Source organism: Biomphalaria glabrata, chromosome 9, assembly GCF_947242115.1.
Source record: "Biomphalaria glabrata chromosome 9, xgBioGlab47.1, whole genome shotgun sequence".
Lineage (NCBI taxonomy): Eukaryota > Metazoa > Mollusca > Gastropoda > Planorbidae > Biomphalaria > Biomphalaria glabrata.
In genome coordinates this window covers 26,657,787-26,681,090 of record NC_074719.1, presented here as the reverse complement: position 1 = coordinate 26,681,090, position 23,304 = coordinate 26,657,787, and the positions used below count along the sequence as shown (strand labels likewise).

The 23,304-nt window shown below is 34.6% G+C and overlaps 1 protein-coding gene across 9 annotated transcripts in view; it reads left to right on the top strand.

Moving 5' to 3' along the window:
- Positions 1–19,880, top strand: part of LOC106050951 (protein lava lamp-like) — a 105,467-nt gene extending 85,587 nt beyond the window's left edge. For all 9 annotated transcript variants that reach the window (XM_056041852.1, XM_056041844.1, XM_056041847.1 and 6 more), the window contains 6 exons: positions 6,240–6,426; positions 7,156–7,251; positions 8,950–9,111; positions 10,104–10,229; positions 11,045–11,265; positions 13,818–19,880. In XM_056041852.1, coding sequence (XP_055897827.1) covers positions 6,240–6,426; positions 7,156–7,251; positions 8,950–9,111; positions 10,104–10,229; positions 11,045–11,265; positions 13,818–19,164 — 6,139 coding nt within the window. In that variant the 3' untranslated portion in view covers positions 19,165–19,880. The remainder of the gene's footprint in view (positions 1–6,239; positions 6,427–7,155; positions 7,252–8,949; positions 9,112–10,103; positions 10,230–11,044; positions 11,266–13,817) is intronic.
- The last annotated feature ends 3,424 nt before the right edge of the window (positions 19,881–23,304 follow it).

The window sequence follows — 23,304 nt, the reverse complement described above, 5'->3', positions numbered from 1 at the left end:
AGCTGAGACGAAGAAGAACGTTAACTACTGGTGGTTCCACGACAATTCGTTCACTGACATTTCGTTCACCGACAAATCGTTCACGACTTTTCGTTCACGCGACTATTCGTTCACCAGACATTTCGTTCACCAGACAATTCGTTCACGCGACATATCGCTCACGGACTATTCGCTCACAGACAACTTGTTCACCGACAACTTGTTCACCGACAGTTGGTTCACGACAAATCGTTCACGCGACTAATCGTTCACGAACAATTCGTTCACAGACAAATTGTTCACAGACAAATCGTTCACTGGATATTTCCAAAAACAAAAAAATTGCTAGAGATCAGGCCTAATCCGAAATTCTTTTTAAAATTTTTGTTTGTTTGTTGTTAATATTTTGTTAATGAGGACAGTATGTGAAAAAAAAATTATACTTAAAAGAAAAAAGAGATCTTACAAGCAAGCTGAAACATTTAAATGGGACCTCACTTTACTATAGGTAACATTTTTACTTTCAACATGTAGGCCTTCTTTTACACTCATGTCCATCATGTGGTCTTGTTCGACCTACCCATATTTGCTTCTTAATAGCGGTCCAGATGTTTAATTAACATACCCATTTTATTGATATCTTATTAACAAAAACAAATCTTATCTTATATAATACAGACGTTTCTTAAAAAAAGAAGATGATTACGTCCTACGCGTCATGCATTCTGCCAAGTCACTGGTTTTCCTGGCTAGCTCAGACATACTAGTATTTTTTCCACAATCCTTTCAGTGTTTTTACGAGAGATAATTTAGATTTTTAACAATGGTACTAGAGTTGTTACAATACACGGTTTCACTGTTCAACTCTGAACGTCACATACTAGATACAGATCTAAGGTTAATACTTATCAATTAAGAAATCTAAGAAAAAAAAACTAATTACATATAGGCTACAACACTAGGAAATATTTTGGTTCCCTATCAAAAAATTATAATTTATTGCAAAACAACAAAATAAAATTGTTTCAATAAATTTGTTATTGAAGTCAAAGCAATCAAATTAGTCTACCAATGGGTGGTCACATATAGAAACAAGTTAACTAAAATAAAAATAAAATAGAACTCCTTTTAAACTTGATGGAAAGTACTATACTAGTGTCTAGTAGATATTTTCAATGTTAACAGATTGAACATGTGTATAGGCAATGTCCAATAAAGTTTTATTACTTCCAGAGGAGCCAGTCTGTCTAGCACTCAACTAGGTGTTAACTAGAGTATCCAGATGAATGAGTAGATTCCCGGTAGATGAAAAAAAGAAGGGGGTGTTTATGTATATTAAAGGTGAAAGTAAAAATGTTACCTATAGTAAATAGTAAAGTGAGGGCCCGTTTACATTTTTCAGCTAGCTTGTAAGATCTCTTTTTTATATTTTTTTTAAATTTTAAGTATAATTTTTACCACAGACGGTCCTCATTAACAAAATATTAACAACAACAACGAAATTAAACTCGGATTTGACCTGATCTCTAGAATTTTTTTGCATTTGGAAATAATAGCTACAAAAGTTTTAATGTAAATAAATTAAACACGCGACGAGAATATATAATATAAACAATATGTTACTATCCAGTGAACGATTTGTCTGTGAACAATTTGTCCGTGTCGTGAACGAATAGTCGCGTGAACGATTTGTCGCGTGAACGATTTGTCGTGAACCAACTGTCGGTGAACAAGTTGTCGGTGAACAAGTTGTCTGTGAGCGAATAGTCCGTGAGCGAATAGTCGCGTGAACGAATAGTCGCGTGAACGAATAGTCGCGTGAACGAAAAGTCGTGAACGATTTGTCGGTGAACGAAATGTCAGTGAACGAATTGTCGTGTCCCCCTACTGGTAGATGAACTGTTGGAGAGTGTGCACACGTTTAGTGGTGAAATCACGTGACTGTAGGCTGACAACCTCGTCTGTTAATCACGTGACTTCTTATGTACGACAACTACTGAATTGTCCGCACTTTGGTTTCTAGAAACAGAGTCAAAAGAGTATTTGTAGATAAGCAATCAAATACAGATTTTTATAACTACATTTAAAAAGAAGTTTTTATTTATCCACATATTTGGGTATGATTTTGTAATGATTGAGTACCACGGAGCCGTAGGGGTCATCTGCAAGTTTGTTTTAACACAAACTCCCTTTATTTACTTTTTTTTTTACTTCTTTAAGATTTTGTTGGTGTTTTATATGAATTATCTTCAGCAGACGCATTGGCTGGCTTGGCCAAGTTCGTAGAATGTCAGTAGGTCGACTTCCACAGGACATTCTGTATGGCGATCTAATAGAAGGCAGGAGAGCTGCTGGTCGCCCACTTTAACTGTATACGGATGTATGCAAACGCGACATGAAGCTCTTCAAAATCGACACTAGCAGCTGGGAAGAGGTGGCACTGGATAGATCCACATGGAAAGAGAGCATAAAGGAAGGGTCACGGATTGCAGATGTCATACACAACAGAAGCAGAAAGAAGGGTCAAAATGCAATGGCGCCTGGTGATTACATATGCCCAACCTGCGACCGCAGCTGTGTATCAAGGATCGGCCTCTTTAGTCACACAAGAAGTTGCAAAGGGAAAAGATCGTCTCTCGAGACGTGAAATGCCACAGGCATCTATAAGGTCTTAGCCGTATCTGATACATATTGTACCTCAATGAGCATGTGAGATGTGTGTCTAAACTCTAGTGAGAGTCTCTCCTTGTCAAGACTCTGGTATACATGTGAGATGTGTGTCTAAACTCTAGTGAGAGTCTCTCCTTGTCAAGACTCTGGTATACATGTGAGATGTGTGTCTAAACTCTAGTGAGAGGCTCTCCTTGTCAAGACTCTGGTATACAAGGTAAATGTGTGTCTAAACTCTAGTGAGAGTCTGTCCTTGTCAAGACTCAGGTATACATGTGAGATGTATGTCTAAACTCTAGTGAGAGTCTCTCCTTGTCAAGACTCAGGTATACATGTGAGATGTATGTCTAAACTCTAGTGAGAGGCTCTCCTTGTCAAGACTCTGGTATACATGTGAGATGTATGTCTAAACTCTAGTGAGAGGCTCTCCTTGTCCAAGCTTTGCCAAGCCTTCAATGAAACAGTTTTGTCTTGTTTGCGTACATTAAAATCTCCAAAGGTAAAAGCGTTCTTCAATATCTTCCGTCACCTTCGACTTTCTGTAACGCTTCAGTGACTTCCTTTGAAGCAACACATTCCATTCTGTTGGGCGCGTTTTTCCTACTTGAACCACTGTTGTTTGACCTTTTTTTTTTGTCAACAAAAGATCGGTGGCTAATACGCGTGGGAGGGTACATGGGAGGGGTACATGGGAGGGTACTGTGTATCAATAAATAGGAATGAAAACAACGTCACAATGAAGCATGTCATTATGGAGCACAAACCATGTGTTTAATTTTTCTTTTTTTTTTTAACTCATTTACTTTAACACACGTCATGCGTTCAATTTGCCTTTTTAAACACATTAACTTTAACACACGCCATGTGTTCAATTTGCCTTTTTTTTCTATACCCTAACTTGATAGTACCTTGCCACACCTACATGCGTTACCTGCCTAGCACAACACATTCTTTACATTTCACATTAAGTTGTGTGAGGATTAGGGTTACAACCCCCGCACATTTTTTTATAAAACGTAAGACACAGTTTTGGAAGGCAAGAAACTCTCATTAATAAATGTTATTGATAGCATATGGATTCTCCGGCTACGTTTGTCGCTGGCTTTGTCGCTTGTCTTCTCCTTAGTCTGAGGCTACTTTTGTTTCTTATTTCATCACTAGTTTGTCGCTAGTCTATGACTACTTTCGTCGCTAACCATGTCACTTGTTTGTCGCTAGTCTGGCTAGGTCTGTCTCTAGCCTTATCACTAGTTTGTCGCTATTCTGTGACTAGGTTTGTCTTTTGTTTTTTGTCGCAAGATTCTAGTTTGTTGCTGGTCTATAGCTTAGTTTATTTCTAACATTGTCACTAGTCTGTGATTAGCTTTGTCGCTAGCCTTTTAGTGTGTCGCTAGACTGTGGCTAGGTTTGTGGCTAGACTTATCACGTTTGTTTCTAGCCTTTGGCTTGGTTTGTCGTTAGACTGTTACTAGTCTTACGCTATTCTGTGACTAGATTTATCGCTTGTCTGTGTCAAATCTTATCATTACTTTGTGACTAGATTTATCGCTTGTCTGTGTCAAATCTTATCATTACTTTGTGACTAGATTTATCGCTTGTCTGTGTCAAATCTTATCATTACTTTGTGGCTAGATGTATCGCTTGTCTGTGTCAAATCTTATCATTACTTTGTGGCTAGTCTGTCGTCTGATTACTGGTGGGGTTATTTCGTCAGGTCTGAATTTGTAGACAAATGGATCGGGCGTTTTCGTCTTGGCTGTCTCAAAATGTCACTCTGACCTAGCTGCCCAGACGTCACATGACTCAGGACGGTATCGATTTTCTTTTCTTGCGCTATGTTAGTGCGTGAGTTATATGTGTGTATATGCGTGAGTGATTTGTGAGTTGACTTCGATCTGTCAAGCTCTAAGGGTGGAATGTATCTAGCGTGGTATTACTCATGTCACTGTTTGCTCTATTGTATATTTGATAACAAGATCTTTGTTGTATGTCTGTGATGTTGTTTGTGGTCTGATACAAGAAATGTCTGAATATTGTTTTAGATCCTGTAACACTACAGTTACGTTGTTGTATTTGCAAATATTTGCAATTAATGCATTACTTTGTTTACGCCATAATGTAAACCTTTCCGCTCTATGCTGGACACTGTGACGGTGAAATTGGTGGTAAAAAAAAAAAGTCTTTGTATTTCCGACGTTAAATCCGATGAAAACAAAATCTATGCCTGGAAAAGAATAGCAGAATTCCTCTTTATGGAAATAAAACAATGAAATAGATCAAACACACAGTAATAACATACAATATGATTTTAATAATAAATTCACTTGACAAATTTAACATGAAGTTTGATACTTACTAACTGATCTCGCTCCAATAAACTGGAAAGAATCAGAACTTATTATTTAAATTGGAAAACTACTCATTTTTTTTTTAAATGAAGAAGTTTTTATTAACATTTTATTAACAATTAAAACAACCTTGACCTTGACACTTATTATGTGTCACATAGGCGCAGACCTATATATGCATATCATGAGGTAAGATAATGGGGCAGCGCGGTGCAAATGCTTTAATACGAGGCGACGTCAACATTGTACTATCTTAGCCACTGACATTATTGTTGGTGATGTTTTTATTTACAATTCATTTTACTGATGAACTCAACTACATCTAGTTGCTTGAATAGAATGTCAGGAGTAAACGACATCCTGCATCTAGTTGCTTGAATAGAATGTCAGGAGTAAACGACATCCTGCATCTAGTTGCTTGAATAGAATGTCAGGAGTAAACGACATCCTGCATCTACTGGCAGTAACAATTATATACTACTTTTTTTTTCTATTAAATCTAGGAATGAAACCACATTTTTTTTTTTTTTTTTGCTGTTCAAGAATATTTATATATATATATGCATCATGATTCCATCATGACATAATTGAATGGAACTCTATTTGGGACAAGATGCTCGTTTATTGACCTAAACCTGTGACAGAAATCAAGAATGCTTATTAATTGACCAATAAATGTAACATAGTATGTTGTTCATTGTCCAATAAATGTAACATAGTATGTTGTTCATTGTCCAATAAATGTAACATATTATGTTGTTCATTGTCCAATAAATGTGACAAAATGCTATTTCATTGACAGAATGCTTGTTTATTATCCAATAAATGTGACAAAATGCTTCATCATTGTCCACTAAATGTGACAGAATGCTTGTTCAAGTCCCGTTATTCGTAGACTGTTAGTATTTATGTTATAAATGTGAACGTGTTCAGGTTGGCTTCTATGATTTCAGTGAATGCATATATTCTGTTTGCTTGTATGCTTAATTCTCTTGTTCGATGTTTCCATGTTGTTTCTTTTCTCATAAAAACGTGTTGTTGTTGCTTTTTTTTTTTTACAATAAGATCGAATAGAATATGTGTTAAAATACGTATTGAGTCTATACTCTCAACTCATCTGTCTATTTTCTATTGAAATAAATAAACAAAAAAAGAAATCTCGACTTCCTTTTAAAGATAGATGTCTGGTGGTGCGAGGATCAACCTCCCAAGTCTCGCTTGACATTTTATTGACATTTTCAGACTCGACGAGGCTAAGAAATGGCGCGCCCAGGACAGGGAAACTATCAATAAGCTGAACCAGCAAGTGTCGGAGCTAGAGGGGGAGATCCGTATGCTGAGGAGGACCAATGATTCCCTAGACACCGAGAGACAAAGAGATAAGGCCACCATTGCCAGACTCCAGGAGGAACTTGAGAAACTTAGAATAGTAAGTAATCCAAAGACATTTCTCCTACATTATAATCTATTCATTGGGGGGGGGGGGGGACAAAAACTACAACGTGCATTATGAATAAAACAAAAAATACGTTTAAAATGTTATACAAATAGCTACAGAGAAAATATTGCCTGGCTAGTACACTGACAAAAATACGTTTAAAATGTTATACAAATAGCTACAGAGAAAATATTGCCTGGCTAGTACACTGACAAAAATACGTTTAAAATGTTATACAAATAGCTACAGAGAAACTATTGCCTGGCTAGTACACTGACACAAATATATATATATATATACATACATACATATAAGAGACAATTAGAATAGAAATCGAAAAGCAAAATGTGTAAGCTAACATAATAAAATATATTCTTATGTCTTGACTAATAAATAAACAATAAATTCTGAATAATGCTCTCACTGAACTATGTATTAAAAAGATTTAAACTAGCAGACGATTTGGTGAACTTTCTGAACTTAACAAAGTGAACAATCTGATATGACGCAGCTAATTCCTTTGGTCTGGGATATCTGTCAAGATGAAGTAGGCCTAAAAGTTTGAGAATTTCATATTGCAAAACAAAATTGATTTACCTCACTATCTAGGGCCTACAAAGATTTTAAATAGCTCAAATTCGAGTAAACATGTCTAATACGAGTTAAATATTTTGTTTATTTTGTTCGGTAAATTTAAATGTACTTCTTTGTTGTTGCCAGGACTTAAGCAATGAGACCATTGCCAGATTGGATGCTGAGAACAAGTACCAGACCCTGTTGGAGGAGATGGAGTTCTTGAAGAGTGTCCATGAACAGGTAGACTTGCATTTAATTCTAGTATTTATCACTAACATGTTTGGAAATGATAAGCCAAATAATGATTGCAAGAAATACTTCTTGGCGAAAGTACCCAAAGGTTTGAAATTGTTTTTATTGGTCAAACCTTTCTCAAGTATTTTGTTGCTTATTTTGTTACTTTACATCATACACAAAGTCTAAAAATGTGTTATTCAACTTATTCACTTTAGATGTCATTGTTAAGTAAAGTTCAATCAATATGAAAGACTTCTAAGGAAGACCACATTTTCTTTTGACTAACTGTTGAAATCCCAAGCAGAATAAAATAAGAAACACCATTTTTTCCACAGAAGTCGAAAGTAGTTGTGTAATGAATGAAATATATTTGTCCACCAAAGATCAGCTATAGCTTTGCTTGTATAACCAGCATCACTTTAAGACTCATGATGCAGCATGAGAAAGATGGAATAATGATCATCTTTATGCATAAATTTTAAGAAGTGTGGGTCTAGGAAGCGAGATACTGAAAATACCTAACCCAAATAACATAAATACAAGCTACCATGAACTGACTACAATATATTCACTTAGTTACTAGATGTTAACTATATTATATTCTCCCCTCTCCATACACATCACATCGAAATGAGAATGTAGCAGATAATAGGTTGCAAAGCCTGATAAAGTTTATGACTCTCTTATAGTGTTGAACTCATTTTCTCAATCCCTCTTTAAATACACTAGTCTACCTGTTATATCTCGAGTATCTGACAGCTTTCATATAGATTTACATTAGGATAAAAATATGGTAGATAACAAGAAAAATATGAATATGATGACTAAGCATAACCAAACTATTATTCTTTTGACTTCATCCCATCTGCTGAACTCAAAATGAGAGCTAGACGCTAGAGCCTATGGATTTACATAGCCTCTGTATTCAATTACTGACTCTCTAGGTCGATGAATATTGGATACTTGAGGGAAATAAAAAGTGGAGTCTTGAGTCAATTCTTGTAGACTAGATGGACAACTTGGTTAATCTTGTACTTCCTGCTCCAGACAGGAGTGCCGGAGTATTGGTCAGCACTGACCTTTAACCTTGATCACACATTTCTAAAGATTATTATTTACTTTGTTCCTTCCTTATGTAAGATGTTTAGAAGAGCCAAACATGCAATAGAAAAAAAAAGATTACTTTTTTAAAAAAACAAAGCTTACCTAAGTGAAAGAACTGCTAATTACTGTCATTTATATGAAAATGGCAGGGTTTAGCTCCCTTTGTGCTATAGAAAACAATATTAATTAATCAATACTAATTGATTAAGTAACTGGTTAATTTTTGGATTGATTCGTGTATTGTCATGAAGTATGAATAATTAAGATTCTTTGACCTGACCCCGGTTTCTGGAAAAAGGGTGAATAGGTCACAGTCTCAATTTGTGACAATCCTTACCATCAACAAACATGGTGCATTTATACATTGTAGACATGTCCAAATAATTACAAACATAATACTCAGTCCTGTTTAATATCAATTATTTTAAAATTAATTAGACATTGCCAAAGAACTGAAAGTTTCCCATTTTTATAGCTATTTGGTTACAAATTGTTTTTATTGTTGAGGTTAATGAATAGAATTAATTCAATGGATTATTTATCATTATGCTTAGGCCTACTCTCATATAAATTTGTTTTCTATGATTTATTGTTTAGGAACTCAAAGAATTATCAGCCCTGGCCTACAGGGACACAACTGCAGAGAACCGTGAGTTCTGGAAGAATGAACTGTCTCAAGCCATCAGAGATATACAGCAAGAGTATGACCTGAAGGTTGACCAGATCAGAGGCGAGATGGAGACATTCTATAACTTGAAGGTAATGTCCCTGCATTTGGCCAATTTAAAACTATAACTATTAAGAGATAATTTTATTGTACTATGCCAATTTAGACTGGAAGTTTATAACAGTCAGATGTATCACTTTTTTTTTATCTACCAGAGTTGGCATATCAACCTATAAATGATTGTTTACTAGATCTAGATCTCTAGTATAGCTCTAGATTTATTAATTTAGATTTAGAATCATAATCATCATCTGTCCCTTGACTTTTGTCGTAGGGGTGCTGTGACATTTTACATAACCAAATCCCTCAATTTTTCCCAGTCAGCAGCTGTTTATAGTAGAATATCAAGAGAGAGGTCGGTCCATTCTTTTACACTGTACAGCCAGCTTTTCTTTAGACAAACCTTTCTTCATGCTCCCTCCACTGTAACTTGAAGGATGACTTTAAATTAGCTCAGCTTTTGCTTCTTCACAGTATTGAGGAGTTCCTTCTTTTTGCCAACCAGAGTGCCAGACTTTTAAAAAATTCAAACTCATTTGTCCTCTTTTCCTGGTATCTGATTCCCAAAATTTTTCTGTAGGAATGATTCTCAAAGGCTTGAATTCTTTCAGCTTCAGTGTTCAGTGTCCAACTTTCACAACCATATAGAAGTACAAAGACCACTAGTAAAGAATACAGCTTTAATTTTTCTTGGAAGCTGATGTCACTCTTCCAGACTTTCCAGAGTTTGCTCATGACAGCTGATAACAAGCTTAGGTGGATTTTTTTCTCTTTTATTGATCCTCCACCTCATATTATGCTTAATACTAGGTATTTAAATGAGGCCATTTCTTCTAATTTTTGGCCATTCAACTTAAGTCTAGTACTCGTTAGAGTTGGGTGGACTCAGGGGTGCCCTAAAAATCCAGTCTTTACCAAAATTTGAACCCAGGACCCCAGGTCCGGAAGCCAAGCACTTAACTACTGAGCGACCATGCCTGTTTACTCCCAGTTATTTAAAAATTGTGCATGTGTCTCCTTTCAGGTGCAAGAATTCCGTACAGGAGCCACCAAGCAGAACATGGAGGCAACTCATGCTAGAGAAGAGACCAAGAAGTTGCACAAACAACTGGGTGACTCACGCACCAGACTAGCTGACCTTGAGGCCAGGGTGAGTTCTGCTCAAGCATGATTACTTTATTTCAGAAATAATGACTTGTGGGGTTGACTTTGAGATTACTGTTGAAAGTTTATTGGTTGAAAATTAGTGCCCCTTCCTTCACTTTGTTGGTTAGAGCTAACACCTTAACTTTTAGAAACCTGAATGTAACATCTTCTTTTGTTTGTGTATAACTTTGACTTTAGCTACAGTTTGTGTTATTTTATATTTGTGAAATCTGTGATCAGTTCTTTTACATTTTTTTACTCCATTTTCCTCGAAAAAGAATTTTTTTATTGTGCAAAAAAAAAATCTTCTGACCATTTTCTTATTGCTCTTTGCCTTTGTTCTGTGGATCAATGGTCATTTTCAAGAGATTTAAAATGTAAATGTAAATTTGCTATATTGCACATTGTTTTTTTTTATGTTTATTGTTGGTCTATTTAAATTGCTGATTAAATCAAAAGACATGCAGATGTAACTTAAAAAAATGTATAGATTCCGTCTATAATTGCTTCATATTTTCATTTCTCAACAAAATACTTTTTGTGTTTTAGTTTCTTGGAAAGTATCTTTATTCTCTTGGTGCTTAGATATAAAAATACTATTAAATTGAAAATAGGCAATCTTCATTAATCATTCAATATGAAAATCGTCTGTGCTTTATTTTAAGACTAGATATAAGTGCTATAATTATTTTAAGATTAGATATAAGTGCATATTTTAAGACTAGATATAGTGTATGTGCTTTGTTCTAAAATATTTAACTTAAGTGTCTACAGTTTGTTCTAAAAAAACTCAACTAATGTTTCTGTGTTTTGTTCTAGAATGCTCAACTAGAGAAGCAGTACCAAGACCTTCTGAGGGAACTTGAGCAGAAGGAACATGAGCATGACATTGAGTTGAACTCTCTGAAGGATGAGATGAACAAACTCAGAACAGAGATGGAAGGCATGTTGGTAGAGCTGCAGACACTAATGGATGCCAAGCTGTCCCTAGAGTTGGAGATTGCAGCCTACAGAAAACTATTGGAGGGGGAAGAGACAAGGTAAGACTATCACATTCTAACAAACTAATCTTACAGGGACAATTATTGAATGACAAACTTGAGACAAGGTAAGACTATCACATTCTAACACACTAATCTTACAGGGACAATTATTGAATGACTAACTTGAGACAAGGTAAGACTATCACATTCTAACAGACTAATCTTACAGGGACAATTATTGAATGACTAACTTGAGACAAGGTAAGACTATCACATTCTAACACACTAATCTTACAGGGACAATTATTGAATGACAAACTTGAGACAAGGTAAGACTATCACATTCTAACAAACTAATCTTACAGGGACAATTATTGAATGACAAACTTGAGACAAGGTAAGACTATCACATTCTAACACACTAATCTTACAGGGACAATTATTGAATGACTAACTTGAGACAAGGTAAGACTATCACATTCTAACAGACTAATCTTACAGGGACAATTATTGGATGACAAACTTGAGACAAGGTAAGACTATCACATTCTAACACACTAATCTTACAGGGACAATTATTGGATGACAAACTTGAGACAAGGTAAGACTATCACATTCTAACACACTAATCTTACATGGACAATTATTGAATGACAAACTTGAGACAAGGTAAGATTATCACGTTCTAACACACTAATCTTACAGGGACAATTATTGAATGACTAACTTGAGACAAGGCAAGACTATCACATTCTAACACACTAATCTTACAGGGACAATTATTGAATGACAAACTTGAGACAAGGTAAGACTATCACGTTCTAACACACTAATCTTACAGGGACAATTATTGAATGACATAACAAACTTGAAACAAGGTAAGACTATCACATTCTAACACACTAATTTTAACATGGACAATTATTAAATAACAAACTTTGTTTGCAGGATATTCAAAACAAAACAAATATTCAAAATCATTAAATAAAAATAATAAAATTTCTTACTAACAAAGTTTTAATGAATGACTAAACTCATGTAGTTAAGATAAAACTTGGTGTAACTAAGATAAAACTTTGTGTAGCTAAGATAAAACCTTAAGTAGCTAAAATAGTTTTTTTTCTTTCAGTTTCTGCTCACTGCTGATATATGCAACCTAAATTTTCCAGAAAGTCTTAGATTCCTTTGTCTCATTCCATTAAGTCTCATTCTTTTTTGTTCTTTTCCATTTGTTCTGATTCCATGTTATCTCCCTATTCTTACTCCCAAAGGATGTTTTTCTTTTAAACTTTCTTTCCTGCCTTACTTGAAAAACTCACTGGTCAGTTTTTCTCTAAAGCTGCTGATAGTGTTTTTTTATTGTTATGGCCACATTTATGTACATATTTCTCTTGAGGAAATCTGTTAACTTGACTATTCTGCTATAGTGTCTTAGTTGTTAAGTATTAGCTAATATATATCATTCATCAGACTGGGTTATTCAACACATTCGAATGATTTGATCTCCCAGATTAAAAGCAGTTTTAAAAAGACTAACTTAATTACAAATGTTGGATTGCAGTTAAATAAAAAATGAATATTTCACTGGAAAATGGCACAAAAAAATGTTTAATCTTACATTGTAAATAAAAACAAGCACATTAGGTCTTAGCAGTATTTAGCGCTAATATTACTAAAAAAAATATTTTAATAAAAGGAAAACAGACCTGACTTGTGTATTTATTTGTTAGTAAACTAAACACTAACAAACTAATAATATATAAATAGTCATTCAACTGTGATGGGCAGTCCTGTGTGAATTTCTAGAAAGTACTTTGATTATCCAATTTAAAGAGGTGGTGCACACATTTTATAAATTACTAAACTAGGGTTATCACTCCAAGCCTCAATGTGGCACCCTGGTAAAAATGCCTATAAGATGAGTTGGATATGAAATATTGCCTCCTGTATTGCCTCAGTACTGAGTGCATTGCACATGTTGAGGATGTAAGGAAGGCTAGCTAACTTTAGTCCCATCTGACACCCTGCAAGCGTTGTGACTTTGTCACGATTATGCTATGGAACTGGCTAGAAACCTCTTGAACACAGTCCAGGCTTTGGCTGATGAAGAGATCCAAAGTGAAGGAACCCTTCGACCCAATGTTTGCAGACACTCTAACTCTACAGAGATTTATACAAAAACAAAAACTCTGGAATAAGAGCAGTACATGTAAAATATTTGCAAGGCTAAAATTGGTTTAAAAAAAAAATCTCTAGCAAAAATTTTCGTTGGGGATAAATGTTATGTAAAAAAGTATCTCTGAAATTTGAACAAAATAAATGTTAACTTTATAGAGATCTACAAAATTACAATATAATTATTTTTTAATGTATAGCAGCATTATATACATATCTTATACATATATCATTCAAAGAAAATACAATAACTAATGAAATTATTTATCTTTTTATGAACTATTCTATACAAGTAATTTTATGTCTAGGAAACATATCTTATTGTTTTATACTTCTTTTATAGCCATTGTTCTCTCTTATCTAATGTTGTATTACTTTTTTTTTAATAATGTCCTTGACCTTGTGACTATCCTTCCTGTACCTCCTTCTCACAGGATCCCTCTTCGCAACTCCTATCGACACTCTTACTCTCCTTACCAACCCACTTCTGCCAAATATGATACAAACGGGTTGCCATACAGCGCAACTGATTCCTCTAGGTACAGCTACGTTAGTCCCAGATTGAAAGAGTCTCCTCTTGCGCGCGACACTACGGACAGGACTTCCGGCATCACCGAAGGAAGATCAAGTCCCACAACTAAAACAGCTGCCATACCAAGCGTAGTTTTAAGTACAGCAGCTAATTCACCTGTTAAAAAGCATGAACAAATAGACGAATCGATGTCCTCCACAACAGTAGCTGGTCGAAAAAGTCCACAGCTTGAAAAAGGTGTGAAGGAAAATTTAGACACAAAAGTAGAAGTTGACGAGAGAGTTGAACAAACAGAAACTACGCAGGGATCCAATCAATCACAGCCTGATGCAGACATAACAGAAGATGAAAACGTAGAGGATTTAAATACGGCTAACGACAAAACGACCATTCAACTTTCAGAACAAGATAATGACCAGCTAGAACATGTTCAGGATGAAATAATTGCTAAAGATTCAGATCAAGAGGAGATTGAAGAAACCCAAACTGAACAGCTGGCAACAGAACTAGTGCATGATGCAAGTGATGTACGGAAACCCATTGAATCAGATTCCAAATTAAGTGAAGTTACAGACGATTTGGAAAGTGATAAAGAAGACGTTATAAATACTTCAGAAAAAGATACAAGTATAAAAAGTGATGTCAACGAAGAAGTAGGAACTGGTCAGTCAGAGCTGGAAGAAGTAGGAACTGGTCAGTCAGAGCCGGAAGAAGTAGGAACTGGTAAGTCAGAGCTGGAAGAAGTAGGAACTGGTCAGTCAGAGCCAGAAAAAGTAGGAACTGGTCAGTCAGAGCCAGAAGAAGTAGGAACTGGTCAGTCAGAGCCAGAGGATGTAGCTCAAACTGAAGACGTGAAACAAGAGCAGATTTCTTTGGTAGAAGAATTACAAACAGATCAACACTACGGAGGAGAGTCACAAATGTCTGAAGTGATCGAAGTACAAATGTTTGAACAAAGTACTGATGCTGTCTACGAAGAAACAAAAACTAAAATTTTTATTGATTCTAACCAACAAGAATTAAAGGACGATGGTAGAAAACCCAACACAACTCTAGAAACTGAAGAATTACAGGGTGAGGAAGTAGAAGACGACGATCAATATAGAGACATAAAATCAGATCAACCAATGGAGGAATTATCAACATCAGCTAGAGCAGATGATCAACAGATAGACGAATCAGAAAACATTCACTTAGATACACATACTGAAGAGATGCAAACTTCTGATGTTTATGAAGAAAAACAAACACCTGAGCAGTTAAAAGATTTAAAAACTAACAATCAGTCTGAGGAAGAAAAAAAGTCTACGCCATCTGAAGAACCACAACCACAAATATTAGAACATCTAGAAGAACTAGAAACATCTGCTAATTCTAAAGAACTACAGACATCAGTACATTCTGAAGAATTACAGGCCTCCACACAACTGGAAGAACTACAGACATCATTACATTCTGAAGAGCTACAATCTTCAGTACATCCTGAAGAACTACAAGCCTCCGCACAGCTGGAAGAACTACAGACATCATTACATTCTGAAGAGCTACAATCTTCAGTACATCCTGAAGAACTACAAGCCTCCGCACAGCTGGAAGAATTGCAAACGTCAGTACATTCTAAAGAGCTACAAGAATCAGTACACCTGGAAGAATTGCAGACATCCGTACATTCTGAAGAACTACAAGCCTCCGCACAGCTGGAAGAATTGCAGACATCAGTACATTCTGAAGAGTTACAAGCATCTGCACATCTGGAAGAGCTACAAACATCAGCACATTCTGAAGAGCTGCAGACATTAGTACATTCTGAAGAGTTACAAGCATCAGCACATCTGGAAGAGCTACAAACATCAGCACATTCTGAAGAGCTGCAGACATTAGTACATTCTGAAGAGCGAGAGACGTCAGTACATTCTGAAGAGCTGCAGACATCAGTACATTCTGAAGAGCTACAAGCCTCAGCACAGCTGGAAGAGCTGCAGACATCAGTACATTCTGAAGAGCTGCAGACATCAGTACATTCTGAAGAGCTACAAGCCTCAGCACAGCTGAAAGAGCTACAAACATCAGCACATTCTGAAGAGCTTCAGACATCCGTACATTCTGAAGAGCTACAAGCCTCAGCACACCTGAAAGAGCTACAAACATCAGCACATTCTGAAGAGCTTCAGACATCAGCATATTCTGAAGAGCCAGATTCATCAGCACATTCTGAAGAGCCAGAGACATCAGTACATTCTGAAGAGCTGCAAGCTTCAGCACAGCTGGAAGAGCTAAAAACAACAGCACATTCTGAAGAACTGGAGTCATCAGTACATTCTGAAGAACTACAGACATCGGTACATTCTGAAGAGCTAGAGACATCAGTACATTCTGCAGAACCAGATACATCAGTACACTCTGAAGAGCTAAAAGCTTCAGTACAACTGGAAGAGCTACAAACATCAGCACATTCTGAAGAGCTTCAGACATCAGTACATTCTGAAGAACTACAGTCATCGGTACATTCTGCAGAGCCAGAGACATCAGTACATTCTGAAGAGCTGCAGACATCAGTACATTCTGCAGAGTCAGAGACATCTGTACACTCTGAAGAGCTACAAGCCTCGGGATGGCTGGAAGAGCTACAAACATCAGCACAATCTGAAGAACTACAGACATCAATACACTCTGATGAGCCAGATTTATCAGCACATTCTGAAGAGCTGCAGACATCAGTACATTCTAAAGAACTACAAACATTGACACAGTTGGAGGCAATGCATTCTGATGATTTACACCTATCTGAACAGTCAGAAAATTTAGCAACATTAACAAACTTTGAAGAAACACAAATACCATCACTAAGTACAACCTTGCAATCTTCATCTCATTTGATAGAAAGTGAAATTTCTGAAGACTTTCAAAGAACGCAACAGTTTAAAGAACTTGAAACATTTGTAAGCGACAAACAAAAACTATCATCTACAGAAATAGAAGATGCACAATCAGCACTGGAAAACAAAGAGAATAAACAAAGAAAGGAGACTGACGATGAACAAACACTAGGGCTTAAGGAAGATGAAATTATAGCAGAAGATAAGGATAAAACAATCTCGCAAGATGATGATAAACTAATTAATGAAAAAATAGGTCATGAACAATCAGTCAAACATGGAGATGAAGAATATGAATTAAAAGCAGAAGACAAAAATGAAAAATTAGCAAAATCAGATGAGGAACAAAAAATAGTCCCTGAAGATGATGACATCTTTTCAGAAATCAAAGATGATGACATCTTTTCAGAAATCAAAGATGATGACATCTTTTCAGAAATCAAAGATGACAAAATTGTAACAGAAAAAGAAGTTGATGAACACATAACAAAAGATGAACTACCATTACACCAGGAAGACACATCTCTAAGTAGTGAAGGTGAATTTCAAGTGGATAAAGTTGCTTTGGAGCCTGTAGATTTAGCACATGAAAAACAATTACCCATACTTAAAGATGATGTGAAATCATCTGAAGATGAACATTTTGAAAAGAATGATATGAACAAAATACATGATGATGGCGAAAAAATTGTTGAAGACAATGTTGATGTGCAGTCTTTAGAGAGTAAATCAGATGACCAAAGTTTTGTGGGCTTAGAGAATGAATCCACATTGGCATCTGAAGAGACTGAACTTACGTCAGAACATGAAGATGATCAACTTACAATAAAACATAAAGAGGATGATCAGACACAAGAACACCATGATGATAAACTCCGATTAGAACATGAAGAAGCAGAAGAGACTCAACAGGAAGAGGATAACACAACAAAAGATCTAAAACATGAACAACAGGAGACTTTATGTAAAGATGAAACAATGCCAGAGTTTATTGGCAGAGTTGAAACGCCATTTCCCGAGGAATCACTAGTAAGCAATCAAAAGAATGACATTCCTCCAGACTCTGAACAAGACGAACTCCATCTTGAAACAACTTCGTCTCAGCTAGTTGTCCAGAGCGTGGTAGAGTCAGCAGTAAAATATTCCATTGAACAAATCTCTACTGAAAGATCTGCTGAACATCAGCTGGAAATAGAAACAGATAAAGAGTTATTGATATCTCCAACGAGTGAAGAAGATGTAATTATTTCAAAGACTTTTACTCTAAGTGAAAGCAGCGCAAAGTTTCTTTCTGAGGAAACTAGCCATGCCTTTGTAGGAAGTACTTATGTTTCTGAGGATACCGGACACTTTTCTGCTGAAGGAACTACTCATGTTTCAGGTTCCTTGATACTTGATGCTGATACTGTTGGTGCACAAATCGGTTTTACTGAAAGTGTTCAGACAGAAGGAATTCAGCATAAAACTGAAAAAGATGAACACAAAGAAATTGTTACAGATGCTGCAGATTTATCCAATGAACAAAAGCAGAGTTTACAGGGTGTTGATGGAGATTGTTTAGTTGTTAAAACAAAGAGTGATAGTTTTGAAGATCAAACAGAGAATGTTGATGAAACCCATGACTTAGAATACAATGCAGAAAATGACGTTAGAAATATCTCACAAGAAACATTGCAAACAGAATTCTTAGAAGGTCAGGAAAACGATATTAACCCTCAGTCTACTTTGGGTTATGCTCAAGAGATTTCGGAACAGGAAGGAACGTCTCTGGTGTTATCTAGTCCTGATAATAGTGCAGCTGATCTGATAGCCAAAACTGATGATTCCCAGGCCATAGCAGTGGCCACACTAGACAAGGCTGGTGAGGATACAGATGATGACCTACTGCAGGATGATGATAATGAAACAGAGGAACAAAAGAAGTATGATGAAGAAGAAGATATGCTCTTGACTGGTGCAGTTTCTGCCAAATCTTTTCCATGTGATGAAGAACAAATTATAGGCTATAACCAGACCACTGAACAATTGCATCCTAGAGATTTTGTTGCAGATGGTAAACTGTCAAAAGAATCTGAAATTGTGGCAGATCTGAAGACTAAAGGATTCAATGGCCTTGATCAAACTGTTACAGAATCTTCATTCGACTCATCAAGTCAACAATATGCAGAGGAATATCAAGAATTAAATTATGCTGATGTTCAAAAAAGTCATAACACAGTTGAAGATTATGGCACAAGTTCAGATTCAGTAAAAAATCAAATTCATGATGTCCCAATCAAAAGTTTTCCAGCACAAGAAATGGATCAAGTTTCTCATGATATTGAAACTGCTCAGGACGACCAAGAGTTTGCTGTCCAGAACATTTCTAAATGATCCAAACAAATGTCATTAGCTGAAATGAATTTTTTTATGTCCAAATAATACATTGTAGCAATCTTTGGTTCATCATCAACAAATTATTGCTGTTGTAATCGTTAACAAGAATTCTCTGGTCAGTGATGTTATTTCACAATGTTTTTACTGACATCGAAATTAGTGGTTCAAAATGTTAAGCAATTGACAGAAAGAAATGTCGGCAATAATCCAAAGAAGGCAGAGGGAATAAAGAAACCAGGAATTAGACCAGACGTTCTTATAATGCAAGGACAGAATAGAACATAAAGAACAAGGCGAGGATGTTGAGGATTTTCTAATAATAATATCACGTCTGCTACTGGAGAGCCACATGATCACAAAACTCATTTTGATGTGTCTGTTCAATTACTTTCATTATTTCTTTGACCTTTTTCTCCCGTCTTTCATTTTGACTCTCATGCCTAATCTCATTCTAGAGTCAGGCTTCATTCATCCTAGTGTTTTAGTGTTGTTATTAGAATCTTATGTCTAATTTTAATTGACAACAACATTAGTAATTTTATGGAACTTGGGAAAACATCTGAAGAATACAATTAAATTTTTAACCAATAAAAGCACCAGAAAGGTTTTATTCCAAATTGTGGTAATAGATTTCAAAGATATTGTTTTTTAATATTCATTTAAATTTTTTCCATATTTTTATTTAAATGAATGAGTGCATTGTTCATCATTTATTTTTAAAATCATTATTTTTATTCTTTGAAAATCAAAGATCTTTTAAATGACATTGTTGTATCTACTTAACTAATCAACTAAATTGTCATTTGGTCCTTGTACAACAAAGAGCATACAAGCTTTGATAATGTGAGAATCATTCAGACAAATGAAACCTGGAGATTTTGCTACTTTTTTTTTGTCCTTTTTAAAATATTTATTTCAACAAATTGCAGGCTATTTATTCAGAGAATGAACCTATGTCAGAGCTAGCATTATTTTCTGAATGAATGATAAATACTGTCATCATATTATTGTAGGTCGAGAAGATCAACCAGGTCGTTTCGAGATGTCATAGAAATTTCAGAAAACCCGGAAAACTCAAGCCTCTTAAGTCAACTAATGATTCCTAATGATGACATTACAATAGTAGAAGAATGTACGTTCTAATTTGGGGTCAAAGGGCTTTCTACTTCTAGAATAAGAACCTCTTCAGTTGAATGTTGAAAAGGATGAAATCAAATTTCTTTCTTCCCAACCTTAGCTCTGACCTTTCACCCAACCTTAGCTCTGACCTTTCACCCTTCCTTTCCATTGCATTCTTCCTTTTTGTTTAAATTTTTTTTGTTAGTTTTTATTTTGTCATTTAAATTTTTATTTCTGTACCATGTGTATTTATTTATTTATTGAAAATATCTAGTTTTATCTTCTTGTATGCCTTTCCTTTAAAAAAAAAATAGTGCTTCAGTTAACTTTCAGCTTTACATCTTTCTTTGCGTAATTCTTTGTTTTCAACTTTTTTCTTTTTTTTTTTTGTTTTTTTTTTTTTTTGCATTTTGTTCATTTCACCCCTTTATTTAAAAAAAAAAAAAAATATTTATATATAGATTTTAAAAAAGGTTATATCTATATATAAGTATGAAAAGACTCTACTGACACCTTCTTGGCTTGCCTCGTTTAGTGTGCATTTTTCACCTTTCACCCCCACAGAGTCGGTCTGAGACAAGTTGTGGAACAAACCCTTGGGGTCAGGCAAAGCGGAAGCGCTCGATTGGCGGACATAATTAACATCACTGAGGGCCAATCCTATGAATCTGGTGGTGCGTATATAGCGGATAAGAAGTAGACCAGTAGGATCTTATCTAGCCATTATTTAAAGAGTATCAGCTTTTAACCCCAATGTTTAGCTTGCTTACTAACTATAACCTTTAACCTTTTGATGTGACCTTTAGGGACCAAGTAAAAATCCAGTCACTGAAATGTTAATATAGTAGATAAATATAGAATCTATTATGGCAAGCAGTTCAATCTTTATTGCCCACACATTCTGATCAATTTGTCAATCATTTAAGGCACAGACAAAAAAAATAATTATCAATTTATCCATACAAACATTTAATGCTAAAAATTCTTTAGAGTTTGCTAAAAAAAAAAAAGAGTAAGCTAATATTTATTCTTTTACACTATTAAAAAAAACTATGGTCTGAAAGGTTCAAATACTTTTAAAGTCTATTTTAATTTTATTAATTATCATTTAGTGTCATGTGAAATTGTCAAAATGTTTCATTATAGTCATTTAGAAAATGTCTCAGCTCTGGTGATGGTTTTACTTTTATACTGGACATTGTGTACATTTTTATATCACATTGATGTACGAGTTTTCACATGTAGCTTAACTCATCACACAAAGATATTTTGTAGTGGACCAAGACTCTCACTCAATATTCCTTCACCTGTTCATCATTACCATCTTTCTATTTAGCCTAGAGTTCCTCCAGTTGTGTTTAAGACTTTTATTATTTTTTATTGTAAAAAATATATTTTGACTCACTAAGAAAATTGTTTCTTTTGATTAGATTGACAATGTGGGAAGTTAAAGAATAGTTGCTTACTGCACAGTTGATATCAATGAAATCATTTTTACCCTAAACTGAATTTTTTTTCTTTTGAATCTCATTAATAATTCACACACACAAAATTAATGAGTAGAACTCAAAACCAAAAAAAAAGATCTCTAATAAAATTTAAGAATAGATCATTTTTAAGAATAGATACATGGATTTGAGATATTAAATATTTTTTGATTGTATTACATTGAATTTACCATTCAGGGAGGGGTAAGAATAGGTATTCCTATATCTTTATGGCTAAAATATTTAAATTCTACAAAGATAAGTTGTTATGTTTTTTTTCAACCATTTGTTATAAAACTTCTTCTTCTCTCTCTCTGTGGTTGTGAAACAAGGTTTGTTTATCATGTGGTCATTTTTACAATGTGTACCAAATACCATTTAATTTATTTTTATATATATGAATGATTCACATTTATCTTTTTGATAATTCTCTTGTCTTGATAGAAAGAATTTCACAAATATCCTGAAAAATTATCCCCTTTCTTTCTATAGATAAATAGTTTGTCTTTTTTATATATAACCACTTAGCTTAATTGGCTTTGGTTTTTTAAGAAATAAGTTACAATTTAATTATTCACATAATTATATTTTAGTAACTGAGATGTATATCTAGATGAGATTGCATGATCTAGACAACTAAACCTATAAAAATATATTTAAAAAGTTAGTTGAAAGCTTTGAAAGTGGTCACATGTAACAACAGAATGAAAATGTGAAGATTGTATCAAGTGTGATTTCTCAAATAATAATTTAGATAGCTTTATATCCTACACATTTCAACTTCTTTTAATTCATCTCTTGATTTCTGATGCTATTCTTGTTATCTTGTAACTGCTGTTTATTGCTATCAGGGGACTTACAGTATTTCACTATATCATTCAAACAATGATTGCTATTGAATTTTTAAAATAAAAGATGTTTTGTTGATATTAAATCTAGTATAATTTTAAGTAGAATGGGATTTTTTTTTTCTACTTAATAAGTACTTTTCAATAAATAATACTTCAACTGTCTCTGTGTTTAAAAGATTGAACAAAAGAGAAAATATAAGTAAAAAATAGACAATTGGATAATAATCCATACCTTGCAACTTTTTTTGATTTAAGAATTTCTTACAGACTATAGAACAGACATTTTGTATGTTTAAAAGTATATTTTGCAGTAAAAAGACAATAATTTTTTGTGTGTGCATTAATCACTGTTTCACAAATAATGTTCTGCAGGCTAATTAGCACACACTTTTTGTGTGACTTAAAGACTATTTAAGAGACAAAAAAACTTTCTCCTTCACTTTTCACTCTTGAACTTTAGTCTTGAGCTTTTTTTTTCCCCCTCAGCACACTAAAGAGTCAATTGTAGACATTTCCTTTTCCAATCCTTTTGTATCATTCTTTCATTAAAGACTTCTAAAAATCCAAACTTTATCCATTTAATCTTCATAATTAGATCTTTACCATATTTTCATTAATATTTTTTAAAGAAAATAAATGCACTCAATTTTTTTAACACTTCAAAAGCTTTCTAGATTTTA